The sequence below is a fragment of the Triplophysa rosa genome, linkage group LG8, assembly GCF_024868665.1.
Source record: "Triplophysa rosa linkage group LG8, Trosa_1v2, whole genome shotgun sequence".
Taxonomy (NCBI): Eukaryota; Metazoa; Chordata; class Actinopteri; order Cypriniformes; family Nemacheilidae; genus Triplophysa; species Triplophysa rosa.
In genome coordinates this window covers 8,760,653-8,781,745 of record NC_079897.1, presented here as the reverse complement: position 1 = coordinate 8,781,745, position 21,093 = coordinate 8,760,653, and the positions used below count along the sequence as shown (strand labels likewise).

At 45.6% G+C, this 21,093-nt stretch overlaps 1 protein-coding gene and 1 long non-coding RNA gene across 5 annotated transcripts in view; one reads left to right on the top strand and one right to left on the bottom strand.

The window, feature by feature from the left end:
• plecb (plectin b) overlaps nucleotides 1-21,093 on the top strand; it is a 197,232-nt gene that overhangs the window by 23,348 nt on the left and 152,791 nt on the right. Inside the window, exon 1 of one of the 3 annotated variants that reach the window (XM_057341179.1) lies at nucleotides 18,794-18,878. The exons of the other annotated variants lie outside the window; for them this stretch is intronic. Coding sequence (XP_057197162.1) covers nucleotides 18,809-18,878 — 70 coding nt within the window. The 5' untranslated portion in view covers nucleotides 18,794-18,808. Of the gene's footprint in view, nucleotides 1-18,793; nucleotides 18,879-21,093 lie in introns of those variants that run through there. 3 annotated transcript variants of the gene reach the window in all.
• The window catches only part of LOC130558673 (uncharacterized), an 83,521-nt gene that overhangs the window by 21,806 nt on the left and 40,622 nt on the right, over nucleotides 1-21,093 (bottom strand). Inside the window, exon 3 of one of the 2 annotated variants that reach the window (XR_008963466.1) lies at nucleotides 19,493-20,144. The exons of the other annotated variant lie outside the window; for it this stretch is intronic. This is a non-coding gene — a long non-coding RNA (uncharacterized LOC130558673). Of the gene's footprint in view, nucleotides 1-19,492; nucleotides 20,145-21,093 lie in introns of those variants that run through there. 2 annotated transcript variants of the gene reach the window in all.

Below are 21,093 nucleotides of genomic sequence, written 5' to 3'. Positions count from 1 at the left end.
TTACACACCAGCTGTTCACGAGTTCGCCTCAGATAATAAGTACAGATGATAAGGGACGGATAGTATGCGTATTTGGCGTGCTGTCCCACGGAGAGGGCTCCGAGCTTGGTAGTTCCTCTGAACTCGGAACGCCCGCCCCTTGTCCGGGGAGAGGGCCCCCGGCCCGGTATGTGCCCGGCCTCGGGTCGTTCCCCCCATTATACTGCGGTAAAAACGGGTTGATGGTGAGGAGTTGGGTTGGAGGAGGGATGCTGCGAAAATGTAGAGAGAATGAGGGTAAGGCGTTTTGTCTATTTGTAGGTTTTTTCCGAGCTAAAAGGATGATTGGTGAGATTGGTTATAGGAAACCAGCCGGGTTAGTTTTCTGATTTGTGAGATTGGTAGTGGAAAGCCAGCCGGGTTAATTATCTGATTGGTGAGATCGTTCATAGCAAGCCAGCCGGGTTAGTTATCTGCACGTGCTCCTCCCGAACTTTGTTAATAAAACATCATTTCATGTGTGTTTAAGGTTAACTCAGTGCACTATTAACAAATTCCTCATCAAAAGGAAACAGTAGCTTGACTCATTAGACAGTACTGCAGTAATGCAGTGTATGCAAGTGGATACATACTACAATGTAAATTTATATCAGTATTGTTTATAAGTAAATTAAAAAATACAATATAGGAACAATAAGCATAAGTTAGAATAAATAAATAAAATTTAAATTACTTGTAATATGTATTATAAGAACATTTTACAATAACAATGTAGTACTGTACATTTAAATATGTTTGTTAGGGAAAGGAGAGGAATTCAAAGGGTGGAGTGCTATTTTGTAGCATGTACACAGCTTAGCACAATGTGTGCATGGTGAAAAGTGGATGGATTGTGGTTTTGATTGTGTTTATAAAGTTGTGCATTAAAACACAGCCTAGATAAGCTATTTGCCAAACCTGTAGTATCTCAAAATAACATATTTAGGTCAGTAGGTTAACACCAAATACATGTTTTTCCTTTTATAAGAGATATTTTTGTTGTGTCTTATTTGTAAGTTGTCATTGTTTAGATATATTATGTCAGACTATTCATTTCAGACTATATGTGCAGTTTAAAAACACGCACAAGATCTCAGATGATCGGTTTATACAGATGCATTCTGTAAAAATTGGCTACTAAAATTATATTTTATTATATTATATATTTATTGCTAATTGTATTATTTTTATTTAGTCTTGTTGTGCAAGCATTGTCAAGCTTGTGCAGAGGCTGCAGCTTTTGCCAGAGGAGAACTGGAATCCGCTGGTTGGGCCTGGGTTCTCCTGAGGTTTTTTCTCCATTGGAGTTTTGGGTTCCTCGCCACCATTTGCATACTGTGTTGCACTGTTTGCCTGGCCGGGGAGGCTGCTTTAGAATTAGAATTTTAAAGTTTTACTTAAAATTAATATTGCATTTAGGAATTTATAGCCTGTTTAATATTTGACCTGTGTTTCTCTCTCCTTTATCTTAAATGTGTGCTTCTCAGTGATAACCACTCTGTGTGTGTGCGTGTGTCTGCGTGTCTGTGTGTTAGTGCATGTGCATATTGTGTGTGTAGGGTGTTCAAATCGGTGTGTGTGTGTCTATTTTCTGTGTTTTCACCTTTTTTGTTTTTACTTTTATAACTTTAAATGTTTTGCTTATAGTCAATATGTTTCATGTACAGCTGCTTTGTAACAATGAAAATTGTAAAAAGAGAAGCATTTTGTTGCAGCTGAAGTCAACTGAAGCGTGTAAGTGTAATTGAATAATCTTGTTTTATTGAGTTTAAACGCTGTATCGTAACTTTGTTTATTTCCGTATTTGTCACGTGTTGAAGTCGCGTTTGTTCTCGTGCTGGTTTCGCTTGTTATTGTGAGCTATTGGGAGGCGTGTCCTGCTGAATTCAGCTACTTGATTCAAACGGGTATATAACTGCTATTAACACCGTGGCAGCGGTCGCGGCAGCCTAATCGCGTGCAGCCCTCATCGCGTGAAGAACGAAGAGTGTAAAGACCATTGACTCCACCTGTGCGACTCCACCGAGCAAGGACACCGACAAGGCACTTGAGTATTGCACGTCAGTATTATATTTTTGCACTTCTATTTATTCTCTTCTTTTTATTTGTCTTGTACATTCCGTATTCTCTGCTTTTGACTATGTGTTTTCAAATCCCTACTGTTACCACAACTCGTAATTCACTGGTATCACGTAGAAGGCCACACAATGCTAATGCTAATAATCTGCGCACTCTTTCAGCATCCAAAACTACCTCAATTACATTTCCCATTGGTTTATGGAACTGCCAATCTGCTGTACACAAAGCAGATTTCATCACAGCTATTGCTAAACACTCTGGTCTTTCTCTTTTAGCACTTACTGAAACCTGGATCAAGCCAGAGGACACCGCCACTCCGGCTGCTCTATCAAACAACTACACTTTCTCCCACAGCCCACGCATATCAGGGAGGGGTGGAGGAACTGGTCTACTTATCCCCAACGACTGGAAATTCAAACAGCTGGCACCCTCATGTGACAACATCTCGTTCGAGTCACATGCTGTTACTGTAATCCACCATGTTAAAACTCATGTTGTAGTTATATATCGTCCCCCAGGTCAGCTTGGACATTTCTTGGAGGAGTTGGATACGCTTCTGTCATCCTTCCCCGAGGATGGTACTCCTCTTGTGGTACTTGGAGACTTCAACATCCACCTTGAAAAACCGCAGGCTGCCAACTTCAACAACATGACTGCATCGTTTGACCTCAAGCGAGTTCCCACTTCAGCAACCCATAAGTCTGGTAATCAACTTGATCTTATCTACACACGACACTGCTCCACTCATCACTCCCAGGTCACCCCGCTGCACACGTCGGATCACTTCCTCATCACTCTTGATCTCGACCTAACTTCTCCAGACACTACACATGCTTCCCCACTGGTCACATTCTGGCGCAACCTACGATCACTTTCTCCTACCCGCTTACCATCTGCGGTCTCCGCCACGCTCCCTCCCTCTGAACAGCTCTCTCTCTTGGATACTAACAGTGCCACCGACACTCTTTGCTCCACACTAACCTCCTACTTAGACAACCTATGCCCTCTAACATCTAGGCCATCTCGGGCATCCCCTTCTGGCCCCTGGTTATCTGATGTTCTCAGTGAGCATCGTATTACCCTGCTACAGAAGAAACCCACTCTTAATCCTGCATTGTTAGAGAACTACAGACCGGTATCACTCCTCCCCTTCATTGCTAAAACTCTTGAACGGGTGGTATGTAACCAGCTCTCATCCTTTCTCACCCAGAACAACCTCCTGGACAGCAACCAGTCTGGTTTCAAGAGCGGTCATTCTACTGAGACTGCGCTGCTCTCTGTCATTGAAGCCCTGAGACTGGCAAGAGCCGCCTCTAACTCATCGGTACTTATCTTACTGGATCTGTCTGCTGCCTTTGACACTGTTATCCACCACATACTCCTGTTGACCCTCAAGGTTATGGGTGTCTCTGGAGTGGTGATACAATGGTTCAGATATTTAGAGTATCCTGGAGAGGAGAGGTCTCTGAGTCCCAACATCTCGACATAGATGTGCCTCAGGGCTCAGTGCTTGGTCCGTTGCTATTTTCTATATACATGACATCCCTAGGCTCTGTCATTCGGAAACAAGGCTTTTCCTATCACTGCTATGCAGATGATACACAACTCCACCTGTCATTTCAGCCTGACGATCCGACTGTTTCTGCACGCATTTCAGCATGCCTAGCCGACATATCGCACTGGATGAACGACCATCACCTGCAGCTGAACCTTGCTAAAACAGAACTGCTTGTAATCCCGGCCGACACAAAGAGTCACAACTTCTCCATTCAACTGGGTTCATCAACCATTACATCTTCCAGAATGGCCAGAAACCTGGGAGTGGTGATCGACGATCAGCTTAACTTCACTGATCATGTTGGCAGCACCACCCGGTCCTGTAGATTCATCCTCTACAATATTAGGAAAATTAGACCTTTCCTATCAGAGCATGCTACGCAAGTCCTAGCCCAGGCTCTTGTTCTGTCCAGACTGGACTACTGCAATGCGCTACTGGCTGGACTTCCAGCTTGCACAACCAAACCTCTACAGATGATCTAGAATGCGGCGGCAAGAGTGGTCTTCAATGAACAGAAGAGAGCGAACGTCACTCCTCTCTTCACTAAGTTACATTGGCTCCCTATAGTTGCTCGAATCAAATTCAAGACTCTGCTCCTGGCCTACAAGACCACCACTGATTTGGCACCCCCTTACCTTCACTCGCTAATGCAGACTTATATACCCGCCAGATCCCTACGCTCTGCAAATGAACGACGTCTTGTGGTGCTGTCCCAAAAAGGTAAAAAATCTCTCTCACGTACCTTCTCGGGATCGTTTCCACATTTATGGAATGATCTGCCCGCTGCTACAAGATCAGCAGATTCTGTAGCCATCTTTAAGAACCGTCTGAAAACACATCTCTTCCGTCAACACCTGACTGATCAGTTCTGACTTCTATCTCTTTTCTACTCTTTCAAAAAAAAAAATCTTTAGCTCTGTATACTGTGATAGGCTATATGACACCAATTTCTTTTTTTGCACTTATGCTTTTTGTTGTTCCAATTGCTTCCATTGTTTCCCTCATCTGTAAGTCGCGTTGGATAAAAGCGTCTACTATATGACTAAATGTAAATGTAAATATAAAAAGCGCAATATAAATAAAGTTGACTTGACTTAATAAAATATTTCAATATTTTTTTCTCATGTGGCAAGTAGCCATGTAATAAGTGGGATAATGTACAAGCAGCCCACTGTTATCGCGAAATAAGGCCCTTCAGTGTTATACAAGACCCTCCGCATTGCGTCGGGTCCTGATCACACTGTCAGGGCTTATTTCTGTGATAACAACCAGCTGCCTGTACATTATCCCTTACATGTGTCTGTTGCCATCTGTTGCCACATAAGGGACATACATCCCTTATGTGTCTGTTGCCATCTGTCTGTGGCCCACGGCATCATGTCTTTCTCATTGAAGGGAGAGAATTGTTGCAGTATGTTTTTTTGTGTGTGTCTAAAGTCTAAATGCCAAACAAAGTGCCATTACTTTATTTAAAAGTTTATTTAGACAGAATTTAAATCATTTAAAACGTCAAATGTAATTGGAGCATATTCATTTTTAACTGCTGGTTAAAAGGAATAAAAACATTGTAGCATCCAGTATTTTGTTAGGTGCCACAGTTTTATCATTTGATAGCATTACTGTACCACTGCTGTACAGGGTGGTACATGCCTGGCTCTGTAAAACTGCATGTTTACTCAAAATTAATGCAGTTAGTTATTAGAATTAAATGAAACTTTCAGCAGGTGGCAGTGTTTTGCAAGAAGTATGGCTCTCCAGAAACTGCAGAATAAATTTCTGTATACAGTCTTAACTCTATCAAACATTTTCTGATGCCACATATCTTCTATAAGTAAATCCATGTTCGTTTGTGTGTTTGTCTTTTGCAGGTGAGTTGCAGCTTTTTTCTACATTGCACTGTGCTGACGAGCTGTTACACCTGCAGATGTCTTTATATGCAAGTACTGTAATACTCTTAAAGGCGCAACACTGCTCGATTTAACACTCCATTAAGCAGCTGTTCTACCATGATAATACGGTTTTGTGTGATTTGTCTATCAGTTAATACACAGACACACTTACTATCTTGCCATTGCTTTGTTTATTCTTTGTGACATTATCTGATCAGACACGTAGACTAAAGTGGCAGCATTCGTCCCAACATCCCAATCTGCTTTTATGTTTTATGAACAGCCATTGAGAGACGATGCTTATGGTGTGGAAATGAGTGTTGACTTAGACGAGTGTAGGTGTGGTGTCTCTTTTTGTAGTGATTGACTTTGCTCTCCAGAGCAAAAGATTGTGAGTCCTTTGGTCTTGCAGGTGTCTTTGAAAACCTGGTTATAAAAGTTTCATCCTTGTGTGTACTGCTGGCCAATAGTGGGTGTAGATCATTGTGTTGTTAGCTTATCTACCTTTCACTAGTAAGGGTGGAGTTTGCTCTCATTGTTCTGTAAAGAAATCGTGACTCCTTTATACTCTAAACTAGAGAAGACGACACACACACACACACACACACACACACATTCTGTCAGCTGTATAATGTAATATGTGGATAATGTTTTGTTATTTTACCCACAGGACATGAAAAAACTATTCTGCTTTCCTATGAGCAAAAATGACTTCAGTTCTGTTCTTTTGCCCTGATTCATTGATTGTGTGGTTTAATATACAGACGAGTGCTATTATTTTTTAAGCAGACAGACTTCGAATTTTGTATCACCTGCTTGATAAAACAACTAATCTGTAAACCTGCATTAAAAGATAATATACTTTATCTTGGTCATATCTAGGGATCAGAATATCAAATAGACGCAAGGATGGGCTTGAGATTTAAGCTTTGCCTGCTGGTTACCCTATGCAGTACTGCAGTTTGCAAAGTGACGGCACACGTATTTATGCACTCTTACCTTTGCAAACAAGTAAGTTATCTTAGAAGATTAAAACACTATGCAACCACACTTGGACAGCTTTCAAAAGCTTCTCACAGGGTAAGTGAGGACTCTTGAGCACACAACAGTGAGCGGAGACAACTAATCATAAACTGTATCATGTCTAATCTGTTTAAATCAAAGGCTCTGACTTTCATATTTCTTTCAAAATGCACCACACCCTAGACTGAAGAGGTCCAGACATGTGACATTGAATTGCTCTGTTTAGTAATATTGGGTGGAGAACAGTATATCCCAGAGCTGTTTGTGATTTCTGATGGAATACTTTGGATAAAGTTATAAAAACAAAGCTTTTAAATAAAAGTAAAACAATGGACCTCTTCTGAAATCTTTGGATGGTTTACAGTGTTTTTTATCGTGAAAAACACTCAGCATTATTTTAAAAGGGCAAGGTTTTGGAAGAATTCACTAGAGGACATTTTCTTAGATTGGATTCATTCTGGAAGAATTTTGCATTGGTCATTAAAAAAAAAAAAATGTAAGGGAGTAATTGGAATAGTATCATTTTGAACCCTAATTTGTGATCTTTCTTGTGTGATTCTTTCGAATTTATGGGACATTTTCTTCAGTGCCTTAGGGATAATTGAAGGTGTGTCATCATACTTTCTTTAGTTTGGTCTTTTAGTTCTTAATGTCAACATGAAACACTGTTCAATTTATATTTTATTTTATGTTATTGATGTGACATATTGCTAAGTATAGTGAATTAGAATATTTTAATCAATTGGTTACTGATTCTATGGTGAAAAATAAAAATAATTTCAACATATTTCATAAATTCTTTAAAGTACAATTGTGTGATATTAGCAACATCTAGCAGTGAGGTTACGAATTTAGCGGTGAGGTTGCAACCAATGGTTCACTCCACCCCTCCCCCCTTCCGAAACACTACAGAGGCTGAGAGAGGATTAAGATATTGTCACGTTTTCACTTCTTTCCCAAATGAGATAAAATCTTTGGGCCATTCTACAGAATTGGTGCAAAATCAGAGTTGGAAACATCTTGAAACATATTTTTTTTAATGTATGCAAATTAAATAATATCAAAGCTACACATTTCTAGTAATTGTGCAGATAATTTTCATATTGTAATTTCAGAAAGTTTTGGAAAATTCTTCCTCTCCCCAAATTTTGTCAATACCGAAACACAATAATATATAATTTAAAAAGTAGGATTATATTTACATATTAAGATTTTGTTTAAATACATTTAAACTAGAGAGAGGGACACAGTAATGATTCTTCAAAAATCATCAAAAATGTAGAGGTGTGGCTAAAATCTGTCTCAGCCAATGGACTAAACATACTGTTTCAGTGGTGACATGAAAATCTGGGACACATTTAAAAAAAATCTACTTTTTAAATATATTTTTTGTTATTAATAATATAAAAAAATGTTTCCACGTGTAAAACAATAGCAGTTACAATTTTAACAATATTTAAAGTGTAATTCATGAGATTTGTTGTATTGTTTTATCCAATCTTTCTTTGTAAAAGGCATAAAATTGATCATACCGATTTCAAAGTTAAGGATTCATTAGACGTTGTGTTGAACAGACAGAATGGGGTTTGATCTTGAGAACCTATCATCGCCGATTGTACTTTTTAAAAGGCCAATGAAGTTGGCGAATGGCGTGGCATGCCAGTCTCTGCCCCGTACATACAGGTATAAAAAGGAAGATGGCGTGCTCCGTATCCAGGTACCAAGAATCCAGCTGTGAGCGCTGTGGGGAAGGCAGTGTGGTGCACTGCAACCCGAGGCTCGCGGCGGTGGTGATATGGGGACTCCCATGGACGTTAATCCGCCACGGAAAGTGCCACGGACCGTCCATTCCCTGTCACGCTCGCCTACCCTGTCTCCGATGGGTGGCAGTCGACCGTCCCATAGCAGCTCTATGCAAAAGCATACAGAGGAAGAGGTGTCAGTCATGGAATCGGATGGTGACTTCCTGGCATCAGACGCTGAGGATTCCCTGGACCTCCCGGCTACGGCTGGTCGAGCCCAGGAGGAGTCTGACGCGGAGATGACACGCATGCTTTCCCGAGCTGCCGTGAGCCTCGGGTTGCAGTGCACTGCACTGCCTTCCCCGCAGCGCTCACGGCTGGATTCTTGGTACTTGGATACGGAACGCTCCACCCCGGTACCTTTTTCCCCGGAGGTGCATGAAGAGCTAACGAAAACCTGGCATGCCCCCTTTTTGGTGCGTACACGTCAGACAAGCTTGGTCGCACTGACTTCCCTCGACGGCGGGGCAGCTAAGGGCTATGTCGATGTACACCAGGTTGAGCGTGGCGTCGCTGTACACCTGTGCCTGCAGACGGCCGCCACCTGGAGGGACTGACCAAGGCTCCCTTCCAAAGCATGCAAGTTTTCGTCATCACTGGTGTCGAAAGCTTACACTGCCGCGGGTCAAGCTGCTTCTGCGCTTCATGCCATGGCCATCCTGCAGGACTCCCACGCGGTGCTGAGACCCAGGCCTGGCTACGTGCCCAAAGTTCCCACCACTCCCTTCAGGGACCAGGTGGTGAACTTGCAGACACTCCCCTCCGGTGAGGAAGACCCAACCCCTTCCGTGTTGTGTTCAGTACGCCTCTATTTGGACCGCACGCAGAGCTTCAGAAGCTCTGAGCAGCTCTTTGTCTGTTTTGGAGGACAGCAGACGGGAGGGCTGTCTCCAAACAGAGATTGGCGCACTGGATCGTGGACGCCATCACCTTGGCGTACCGATCCCAAGATCTCCCGTGCCCACTGGCAGTGAGAGCTCACTCCACACGGGGTGTAGCCTCCTCGTTGGCACTGGCTCAGGGCGCCTCTCTTGAAATATGCAAAAACGTACTTCAACTAATCTTTCAAACTGTCAGAAACAAGATTCTTTAGTCTGATGAATCTCAGTTTCATGCATCATGTCTGGAGTAAACCAGGCACTGCTCAACACCTGTACAATACCGTCTCAACAGTAAAGTGTGGTGGAAACAGCATCATGATGTGGGGGTGTTTTTCAGCTACAGGGACTGGGGCATTTGTCAGAGTAGAAGAAATGCTCAACGGCACAAAATGCAGATATAATAATAATGAAAACCTAGCCCAGAACATTCAGAACCTCGGACACCTGTACAAAGGTGAAGGTGAACAGAAGGTTCATTCTCCAACATGACAATGATCCAAGCACACAGCTAAAACAATGCAAGCGTGGTTTATGGACAACTCCGTCTATATCCTTGAGTGGTCAAGCTAGTGCTTGGGCTTGAACTCAACTGAACATCTCTGTAGAAACCTGAAAATGTCTGTCTACTGATGATCTCCATCCAACCTGACAGAGATTGAGAGGATCTGAGGAGAAGAATGGAAGAAAATTGCCAAATGCAGATGTGTAAAGCTCGTCACATCATACCCAAAAAGAATTGAGTTTGTAAAGGTGCTTTAACCATCTTCTGAGTTAAGGGAATGAATACTTATGCAATGTACTTATTTTGTTAAGTTTTTATTTGTAATAAAAGCAAAGCTGTCACAGATCTGTTTTTTGTTTTGTCATTATTGTGCGTGGAGTGTAGATTAATGTAAAAATTAATAAAGTAGTTTAAGATAAGGTAGCAGCATAACAACATGTGAATAAAAAGAAGGGGGATGAATACTTTTGCAAGTTACTGTATAGCACTTTTATTGTGTATTGCCGTACACCCAAAGTGCTTTACAATCATATGAAGGGGGTAACTAAAAGTGGGAATTAAGAATGCGTAGTATGCCTGTTTTATATAATTATAGGAACTTTGAACAAGAAAAGAGAATTGTAATTTGTGCATGGCTTCAGAGCCAAACGCATCTCATCGAGGAACAGCAACTGAGAAATTGTCACAAAAAATTAGGTCAAACTCTTTTAGGTCTGGCAGTAAATTGTTTACAGCCGTGAATACAAGTGCCCTCTTGTGGTTCAGCCAGTCTCGTGTATTTCAATGGACAACAGCTGTCAGTAGACATACTGATAATGTCTGACAGATATTCCCACATGATGAAAAAGAGAGATTATTTGAACTGCACTCATTTATGAGCTGGGACTGTTTCATAAATCACTTTATTGCATGATGGGGTGCACACATTACTAGCCTGCAAACTTTCTTTTTGCATATGTTTGTTGCAGCCTGGAATTGAATTGGATGCTGATAAAGCTCGGATTATGATGCAAGTATTCAAACACCCCTGCCAAGCATAGCGCGCCTATATCATTTTTGCTTTTCGGTTACTGAAGTAACAAAAGTCCAGGCCAAGCACTACAGTATTTACCCAACCGACCGCCCGTATGTGACTCATGTTCCCATAGCAACCACAGGGTCTGGCTGACCACACCCTGATGTGATTTTTGTCCTGTGAGTCAGCAGCAGTCTCACATGTTTGCTTGTTCTCACTTAGTTTTGTAATTTTTCCCGATCACTTTTGAGTGTTTGTTTGTTGATGTTTATCATTGGAGTTTGTTTAGATATACAGCCAACTGGCGGTTGCAAAACTCAATTTTAGGTGTGGTATTTGTAAAATCACAGATGACTTATCAATACTCTTAATCAGATCAATATACAGTAATTATAGTTCCCTTTCTGTCGGTCTCTCGACGTTGTGTCGAACCGACAGATGGGGTTCGTCCTTGAGAACCAATCGCTTCCGACTTCTCTAGAAAAGGCCAATGAAAATTGGCGAATGAAATTTGCATGCCGGACTCCGCCCCCGGATATCCTGGTATAAAAGGGAGACGGCGTGCCTCATTCATTCACCTTTTTGTTCTTCGGAGCCTTCGCTCGTGATCAACAGACTTCTCTACAAGACTGCCGGCTCTACGACGTGGTGCAGCGGACGGTCCCTTCCTGCAGCGACTTCCCCTGGGCGTCTCGGCGGTTCCAGAAGTGTTCCAGCTTTTTCTCTAGAAGAGCAAATTTCTCCAGCGTGGCATGTCCCGCTGTTCTCTTGGGTGCAACACACTCATCGAGGAGGGGGACGGACAAGATGTCTGCTTCCAGTACGCTGGGGCAGATATTGTGGATACGTCCTGCCCACACTGCGGGCGGCTGACGATTCAGACGTTGCGTCACGGGTGGCTGTGTTCCCACGGGACTCAGTCACCACCTTGTCTGCTTCCCGTTCCGTGATGGCAGGACTACGGCCCTGCCGCCCGCTACGGCGAGCAGCGAGGGTGATATGAGGATTACTGTGAGCGCTAATCCGTCAGCCACTGGCTCGCGGACCGTTCGCACCTCGCTTTGCTCGTCTGACCGTTCCCCATAAGACGGTCCGCCGTCTTATTCCTCAATTACGTATCGGACACGGTACGTGATGATGAGGTGTCTGTTGCAGCATCGGAGGGTGACTTACTGGCATCAGACTCCGACGATTCCTTGAAGCTCCCTCCCTCGGGGGGTCGAGATCAGGAAGAAGCGGATGTCGAAATGTCAGCCATGCTTTCCCGGGCCGCCGGCTTTGGGTTGCGGTGCACCGCACTGCCTCTCCCAACGCTCGCGGCTGGATACACGGTACATCGGGCTTGAGAGCGGCTCCAAGCCGCACTCGCCCTCAGTGCCGTGTTCCCCCGGAAGTGCATGAGGAACCTAGTACGACCTGGAACGCCCCCTTCGGCGCGTACACGTCAACTAGTTCCATCACCCTTTCTTCCCTCGATGGTGGGGCAGCTAGAGGATACGTCGATGTCCCCCGGGGCTCGACCTAAACTCCCGTCCAAAGCACGTAGGCTTTTCGGCATCTGAGGTGTCGAGAGCTTACTCTGCTGCGGGCCAAGCTGTCCCCTCTCTCCATGCTATGGCCTTCCTGCAGGCCAATGCGCGGAGAGAGCTCCACGAGGGTAAGACCGACCCAGCGCTTATGCAGGAACTCCGCGGCTTCACCGACCTCGCTCTCGGGCGAACAAGGTGATCGCGCGGGCCCTGGGTCGGGCGATGTCCACACTTGTGGTCCAGGAGAGACACCTCTGGCTGAACCTTGCACAGGTGAGTAACTCTGAGAAAGTCCGCTTTCTCGATGCACCCATCTCGCAAGGGGGGGCTGTTTGGTGATACTGTCGAGTTCGACAGTTAGGGAGCAGACAGAGGATATCACGTATGTCCTCCCCAGCCGCGACTCGACCGCCCTCTGGCCGCCGAGATCCCGTGCACCGTCTGCTTCCCAGCAGCCCTGGTCCTCTTCGAGACATCGAAGAGGAGACCACCACCCCATCAGCAGCCGCGGCGAAAGCCTGCGGCCCTCATGGGAAGACCCCAGGGAGTTCGAGAATACCTTTCTAAAGTTTTTCTCCCTCTCTGGGCGTTTATATCAGCCGCTCTCACCCTCTACACGACGGTGTTCGGCAACTCGACGTTGCGTCACGGCGAGACCCAATGTCGAGGATAATCAGCAGCCTAAGCACTCTCAATCGACGGTGCTTTGTGCCACATATCGTCTGGGTATTATCACAGCCGCTCTCACCCTCTACACGACGGTGTTCGGCAACTCGACGTTGCGGCAAGACCCAATGTCGAGGATAATCATCAGCCTAAGCACTCTCATTCGATGGTGCGTTGTGCTACATCATCGCCAGGCAGGTAAAACTGCAGAGCCGATCTCCTCTCCGGGGGTCCCCCCCACGGCGAGGGATCCGCACTGCCAGCCATCGAACCACCCCCGGGAGGTCGATGAAGCAGAACGTACCCCTAGCCTCCCTGTCTCGGTCCCTGGGAGCCTGACAAGAGCTTCCCAAACCGTCACGGTGACTACGGGATACGGTCCGTCTCGGCTACGCGATCCAACTCCCCAGACGCCCGCCCAAGTTTCGGGGCATCCTCTTAACCTCAGCAGAGGCAAGGATGCTCCGTGCTTCGGGCCGAGGTCGCCACCCCTCTGGTGAGGAAGCGATCGTGCTCGTCCCTCTAGCCGAGATGTTCAACGGGTTTTACAGCCCGTACTTCATCATCTCCAAAAGAGCGGGGGTCGCTAGATCTGCGTACCCTGAACAGGCACCTACTCAAACTGCCGTTCAGGATGCTTACGCAGAAGCGCATCCTGGCATCTGTCAGATGTCAAGATGGATTCATGGCAATCGACCTGAAGGACACTTACTCTCATGTCTCTTCTCCCTCGTCATCGCCCGTTCCTACAGTTCGCTTTCAAGGGTCAGGCATATTAGTACAGAGTCCTCCCCTTCGGTCTGTCCCTGTCCCCACGAGTCTTCACGAAGATCGTGGAAGCCGCCCTCACTCCCCTCAGGGAGAGAGGTGTGCGGGTACTAAACTATCTCGACGACTGGCTCATTTGACACACTCGTGAGATCTGTTATGTACACACAGGGACCTAGTGCTCCGGCACCTAGATTGATTGGGACCACAGGTCAACCGAAAGGGAGCAAGAATTCCTCTGTGCAGAGCATATTCTTTTTTGGTATGGAACTCAACTCTGTCTCCATTTCAGCGCGGTTGCGCTCAGTCAGTGTTGTACTGCCTGGAATTTTTCAAGCAGTCAGCGGGAGGAGGCTCCTGGGTACATGGCATCCTCGACGGTGGTGATACCCCTCAGGTTGATGCACATGAGACCGCTCCAACACTGGCTACGGAGTCGAGTTCCCTGGAGAGCGTGGCACACCGGCAGCAGGCGGATGGTGATTACGCTTTTCTGCCGACGCACCCTAACCCCTTGGTCTCAATGACCGTTTTTTACGGACGGGGGTCCCTCTCGGGCAGGCGAGACGCGTCAGGGTCGACAGATGCCTCCCTGCAAGGTTGGGGTGCCGTGTGCAACGGGCACGCAGTGTCAGGGCGATGGACGGGCCCCCGCCTGCGCAGGCATTCAATTGCCTAGAGTTGTTGGATGTGCTACCCGCACTGAAGGGGTTACAACATCTTGTGCAGAACGAGCACGTGCTGGTCCGGTCAGACTGCACAACTGCCGTAGCGTTTTTTACCGCCAGGGTGGCGTTCGCTTATGGCAGCTAACACGACTCGCCCGACGCCTCCTCCTGTGGAGTCCGCAGGGCCACACATATCCCAGGTGACCTGAACCAGACAGCCGATGTGCTCTCTCGTCAGTTACGCCTCGCGGAGAGTGGCGACTCCACCCCCGCGTAGCCAGCTCATTTGGGACAGTCAGGGCGGGCTCAGGTAGACCCCTTCGCCTCCCTGGACACCACCCATTGCCGCTAAGGTACTCCCTGCCTCGGCACGGAGGCTCTAGCGCACAGCTGGCCGTGGGACAAGCGGAAGTACGTCTTCCCCCAGTGAGCCTCACTGCACAGACCCTGTGCAAGGTCAGGGAAGAGGAGCATCAAGTGTACTAGTTGCGCCATACTGGCCCAACCGGACTTGGTTCTCGGAGCTAATGCTCTTGACGACAGCTCCCCCCTGGCCGATTCCCCTGACGAAGGACCTGCTTTCCCAGGGGAAGGGCACGTTATGGCATCACGGGCTAGACCTCTGGAACCTCCATGTCTGGCCCCTGGACGGAACGAGGAGATCCTGAGTGGCCTAACCCCTGCGGCGGTTAAGACCACTACTCAGGCTAGGGCCCTGGCCACTAGGTGACGATACGCCTAGTGGTGCCTCTTCTCATCCTGGTGCTCTTCTCGAAGAGAAGACCCGCGGAGTTGCTTGATCAAGTGGGTGCGGTCCTTCCAGAGACTCGAGAATAATCTCTCCCCTTCCACACTGAACGTGTATGTAGCCGCTGTTGCCGCTCATCACGACCCAGTTGCTGGTAGTCTCTAGGACAGCACAACCTGATCATTTGGTTCCTAAGGGGCGCGGGAAGGCTACCACCTCACCCACGCTCCGTACCCTCTTACGACCTTGATGCGGTCCTGGAGCCCCTCGGAGATGCCGCTCTTTCTCACTTCACGATGAAGACGGCTCTCGGGAGGACGCTCAAGAGGGTAGCGGACCTACAAGCATTCTCCGTGTCCACAGATTGCCTAGAACTCGGGCCCGGTTATTCTCACGCTATCCTGAGACCCCGGCCCGGCTACGTGCCCAAAGTTCCCACCACTCCCCCGAGACACCAGGTGGTGAACTTACAGGCGCTCCCCACCGGGGAGGAAGACCCAACCCCATCCGTGTTGTGTCCAGTACGCGCATTGCGCCTCTGCTTGGACCGCACGCAGAGCCGCAGTAGCTCTGAGCAGCTCTTTGTCTGTTTTGGAGATCAGCAGGGAGGGCTGTCTCAAACAGAGATTGGCGCATTGGATCATGGACGCCGTCACTATGGCGTACCTGTCCTAGTTCGCCTACGCCCACTGGGTGAGAGCTCTCTCCACACGGAGTACAGCCTCCTCGTGGGCACTGGCTCGAGGCGCCTCTCTGGCAGACATCTGCAGAGCTGCGGGTTGGGCTACACCCATCACCTTCGCGAGGTCCTACAGCCTTCGCGTAAAACCGGTCGGCGAGTCTTGCGGGCATCAGGCAAGACCGGCGACCGGTAGGGTGTACGCCTATGACAGTACCTGACCCTAGGGGGTCAGCGTACTACTAGCCTCCCTTCTTCCCCCACTGGGTGAAGAACAGGCACTCCATCCATCACTAGCAAGCACCTCCTGTGGGCGGGCTGGGCAGAGCAGCCCTGCCCCTTAGGCCGGGTATCACCTGAGTTATTCGCAACATAGCTCTAACCGGACCTAGTGCTACCAGACGTTGCAACCCCCCAGCAGGGCGGTTCCGTCTGATGTATCCTCATGCTGGTTCCCACCTTGGTAACCCATGACCTCCTTAGGTGGACCTCCACCTCGCGGTTAACTCCTTCAGTCCGCACTTTCTTCCCATGAGTTCTCCCCCATCGGTGAGACCATGTTGGTATCTCCACTAGTCTCCTCCCTGTGGTAGGAAGTGGTCTCTGTAGCGCATCCCCCGCTTGAGGAAGTAGCGCTTACCCAGTGGCCTTACGGTTCCGGGCGGCTTCTCGCTGTTAGAGAAACAAGGCCGCCGCCTGTGAGGCCGAAGGTAGGGGCCTTCCCACCTTTCAAGAAAGCTCTGGGACCCCCTACCTACCCACTGGTAGGTTACAATTTCGCGGTAGCGTTCACGGCTGACACGCCCAGGCCAGTCACCGTCGCTTCGTTGAGATTGTGACAGGGCACAGTGTTATGGCGTTTTCCATTGGAACCCCATCTGTCGGTTCGACACAACGTCGAGAGACCGACAGAAAGGGAACGTCTCGGTTACGTTTGTAACCTCGGTTCCCTGATGGAGGGAACGAGACGTTGTGTCCTCTTGCCACAACACGTGCTGTCCACTGCAGCAGTCGTGAGAGGTCTCAGGCTCCTCAGAACTAAGGTGAATGAATGAGGCACGCCGTCTCCCTTTTATACCCGGATATCCGGGGGCGGAGTCCGGCATGCAAATTTCATTCGCCAATTTTCATTGGCCTTTTCTAGAGAAGTCGGAAGCGATTGGTTCTCAAGGACGAACCCCATCTGTCGGTTCGACACAACGTCTCGTTCCCTCCATCAGGGAACCGAGGTTACAAACGTAACCGAGACGTTTATACTAAACAAATCTATTTGTTTTTTAAAATTGTAGAATATTCTGAAAATAGTGGACAATTTTCATAAGTGAATGCTCAAAATGAAAAAGTTATCCTTTTCAAAAAGGCTTGCAATAGCTTGATTTTCAATTTCACAATAAATCTCTTTGAACAATGACTAACACGTGCAGACAGGAATTTAAAACATTTCAGACAGTGCTGACAGAGTTACTAAATACCTGCTGATGTTAAATCGCAGTGCCCTTTTCTTATGTAGCAAGACATAACATAACTATACTTTTTAACCAGTCTTTGCAGTAATTCAAATGGGTGCCTACAGGGTCCAAAATCAAACTTTTTAAATATTTTTGACTTGTGACACGTTCAGATGTATACGATTAGATCATAGATACAGATGGTCTGGTAGTAAACACATATATAAAATAAGGCAAAAACATACAAATTAATTGCAGTTCCATCTTTTTTCAAATGTATTTCATCATTTACCACAGATATAAAAATGTGATGAATAAAATCATGTGATGGTGTTTTTAGGCTTTTAAAACAAAAAAAGCTTACTGTAGATGTTCATAAATAGCAGTGTATGTGGCCTCTCCAAAATGAAAAGAGAAAGCAAATCCCTTACATTGACACAAAATATGTGGGTGTTAAATCAGCTGGGTGTGTGGTTTCTATGGTAAAGACACTTGTGCTCATAAGATCTTACGTCTTTAACGATCCAAATAGGCGGTCCAAAATATCCTTAAGCCCTATTCAAATTTCACGTCTTTTCCACGCGCATATTTGTTTTTTTAATTGTAGATAGGGGGCGACGCGGTCGTGACGCGCATTTTTCTATGCGCATTGGCGCCACATTGAGATGGAAATAGTTCAACTCTTCGGAGTGCCAAGCGCATCCCAGGGGTCATTTGAAGAGAGAAACAGGCGCGGCTCGCATTTTCCGCGCGGTTTTAGATGTGAATTGTTAATCAGGCCTTAACCACCCTGTTAACCTAAACACTTATACGGGTGGTTTCCCAGACAGGGATTAGATTAAGGCAGAACTAGGCCCTTGTTAAATTAAGACATTTAAGTAGTTTTTACAAACATGCCTAACAAAAAAACATTACTCTACATTACTAGACTACTCTAACATTAACTTAAATCTAGAACTAGTCTGTACAGGAAACCCCCATAAAGTTTAACCATGATCCAACAATGACTGTTTATTGGTTTAAACTAAGTTTGGCTGGAATTTTGTTTTTAATTAATGGTAAAAGTCAGTTCCACCTTTTAGACCCAAATTCTTATTTAGTTGTGCTTCCAAATTAGATTATAAACCTCTGAAATTTCTAAGCCCCAAACTGACCCCAACTCCAACTCGCTCTTTCACAATAACACAATAAATCTTCAACGCATGATAGAGTTGTTGTGACTGTGTGACAGAACAAGCCAGTATTTGTGTGTTAGTGTTGCTGGAACAATGCTAGAGCAGATGCAGATATATGGGACTTGGGAGGAATAGAGAGGGGCGGCTGGGGCAGATTTATAGACTCTGTGAATTTGCAATTGTGGGAAGAACATGAGAAGAAGCTCTTGTTTCTTTTCTGCATTCCCCTGTCGTTCTTCCACATATCCTTCTGCCCCATCCTGCACGCTACCAGGAGAATAGGTTTCAGATGGGGTGTTGATCTCCTTATGGGAAAGATGTGGTGGAAAAGGTAGATTGCTCTCCTGGGCCCAATGAAAAATGCAGTGTGAGGTGAACCGGGATATGGGTGATATTCTGGGGGATCGGTTCTGGCGCAGCAGGAAGAAAGGTAGGTGGTGGCAGTAGAGTAGTGTGTGGGCAGTGACATAAACAGAGAGAATGGATAGTTCAGTTAAACAGGGCTGTTGTGTGGCCTTGAAATGTTAAATTGAGAGTGCATTGTATTCTGACGGGCGGACATGCAAACCACATTTCTTATTATTACCATAAATTCACATTTTTTCAGTCTTGTTTTTAAATGAAAAATAAGTGAAATAAATTATGCTGTATTTTAGGTAAACCTACTGTGAAGTGTAGAATTTTATTAGTAGTGTTAAATTTAAAGGGATAGTTTACCCAAAAATGAAAATTCTGGCATCATTTACTCACCCTCTTGTGATTTTAAACCTATATGACTTTCTTTCTTCTGCATAACACAAAAGAAGATATGTTTGAAGAATGTTGGTAACCGAAACACTGCAGTACCCATTCACATCTCAGTGGTTTTTTGTCCATAAGTCAAGGTACTGTCGTTGTTCAGTTACCAATATTCTTCAAAATATCTTCTTTTGTGTTCTACAAAACAAAGTCATACATGTTTAAAATGACAAGAGGGTGAGTAAATGATGACAGGATGTTTATTTTTAGGTGAACTATCCCTGTAACTTGCATTATTTTCACTTGCAGACATAATATATACAGTATATAATATCTCAAATTGTGTATTGTTTTTGGAAACTGTTGAACCAACAATGTTTGCAGAAAAAATTCTGGAAAAAATGATTGAATTGAGGCCTATAAAGAAAATATAAAATCGAAGACACTTAGGGTAGGCTCTGAGCTCTGGCTTGTGAACAAAACAGCCAGAACAACCTATAGCAACACTCTTGCAACCACCTGGTACAACCAAGACATACAGTAGCTGGTAAAGCTTTTCAACAGCAGCATCCTAATCCCAATGTCTGTGGAAGACCATACACTCTTTACCTAAGAAGGAACAGATGTTTATTTTCAGATTTCTATATAATTTCTTGGTCCAGACATTAATGTCCATTAGGCCCACAGTTCAAGCTGGTCTCCTTCCAGGCGGCGGTCAAGAGCAAAATGTTCTCTTTTTCTTATTTTATGGAGTGAAGCTGGACGTCTGCCTCAATCCCACACTGATGTGAGCCTCTCCTACTGCACTCCCACAGGTGGAGCTTGGAAATCAAAGCTGTTGCACATTCCCAGCAACCTCAAATGAGAGACTTTCCTCTGGAGCTGTTTAGTGTTCAAGCAGTTTACATTTCATGTTCCAGCTCCAAGCCTGTCTTTCATTAGCAGACATACAACAGACCTATAATTAAAATTGGGAAAACGCAAATATTATAAGAAAGTAGCTGCATGCATTGCATTGTTTTCCACAATGAATAGTTTAGTCTTTAGTTTTCCTATTATTTCAGGGTAAACATTTGAGACCTTCATAACTGAGAAGTCCACTAAATCTGCTGAGCTTCGACAGAACAACCCACAAGCGATGCCATGTTCTGTTCAGACTCAACGATCTGTTTAAGAACTGTGCTGGAGTTTTGTTGAGTGACGGCCAGACAGAGTCAGGACAATCAAAGACGCTTGACTTTTTTCCACTGAGGAAATGGACAAGTCAGGGTGATCCATGAATCATGTTCTGGAGAACACAAAGGACCCTTGTAATTTTTGCAGTTACATTATTTCACAACTTTTCCATAGACACATTGGCTACTGAGAGATTTAAAGCAGTCTTGATTTCCTCTGATGTCAGAGGACAAAACCGTCACATCCAGGGAAAATATCAGTGGAAATTACAGTGGCTCCTTTGTTCAATGGAACAAATTAATTGTGACTTAATGTTTGCTGGCGATTAGCAAATGTTTAATATCAGGCTTTGGCTCAAGTATTACATATTATTAATTAATGCAATATCGCTTGAGTAGGAGCGTGATATGGCTCTATATCAGCAAGGCTGTGATTAGGCCAGAGGCAGAGGCTTGGTTGCTAATATAGAGACATATTGCATGACTACGAGAGCAATATTGCATTTATACAACAGTTTGATGGCAAAAGTGTGTAGATAAATTAGAAACGACATCAGACTGTCTTTAAAACCCCCCATTTTTCAAAGGAACTGGGGAACTCTCTTCCTCCAATTACAGACCAGCATAACTGTATGACAAACCTCTGTTACTAATTCCAAACCATCACGTCTTTTAAATTTTCTGTGCTGCAGTGAAGTTATTAGTGAAAAATATTGAATGAAAGAAATAGAC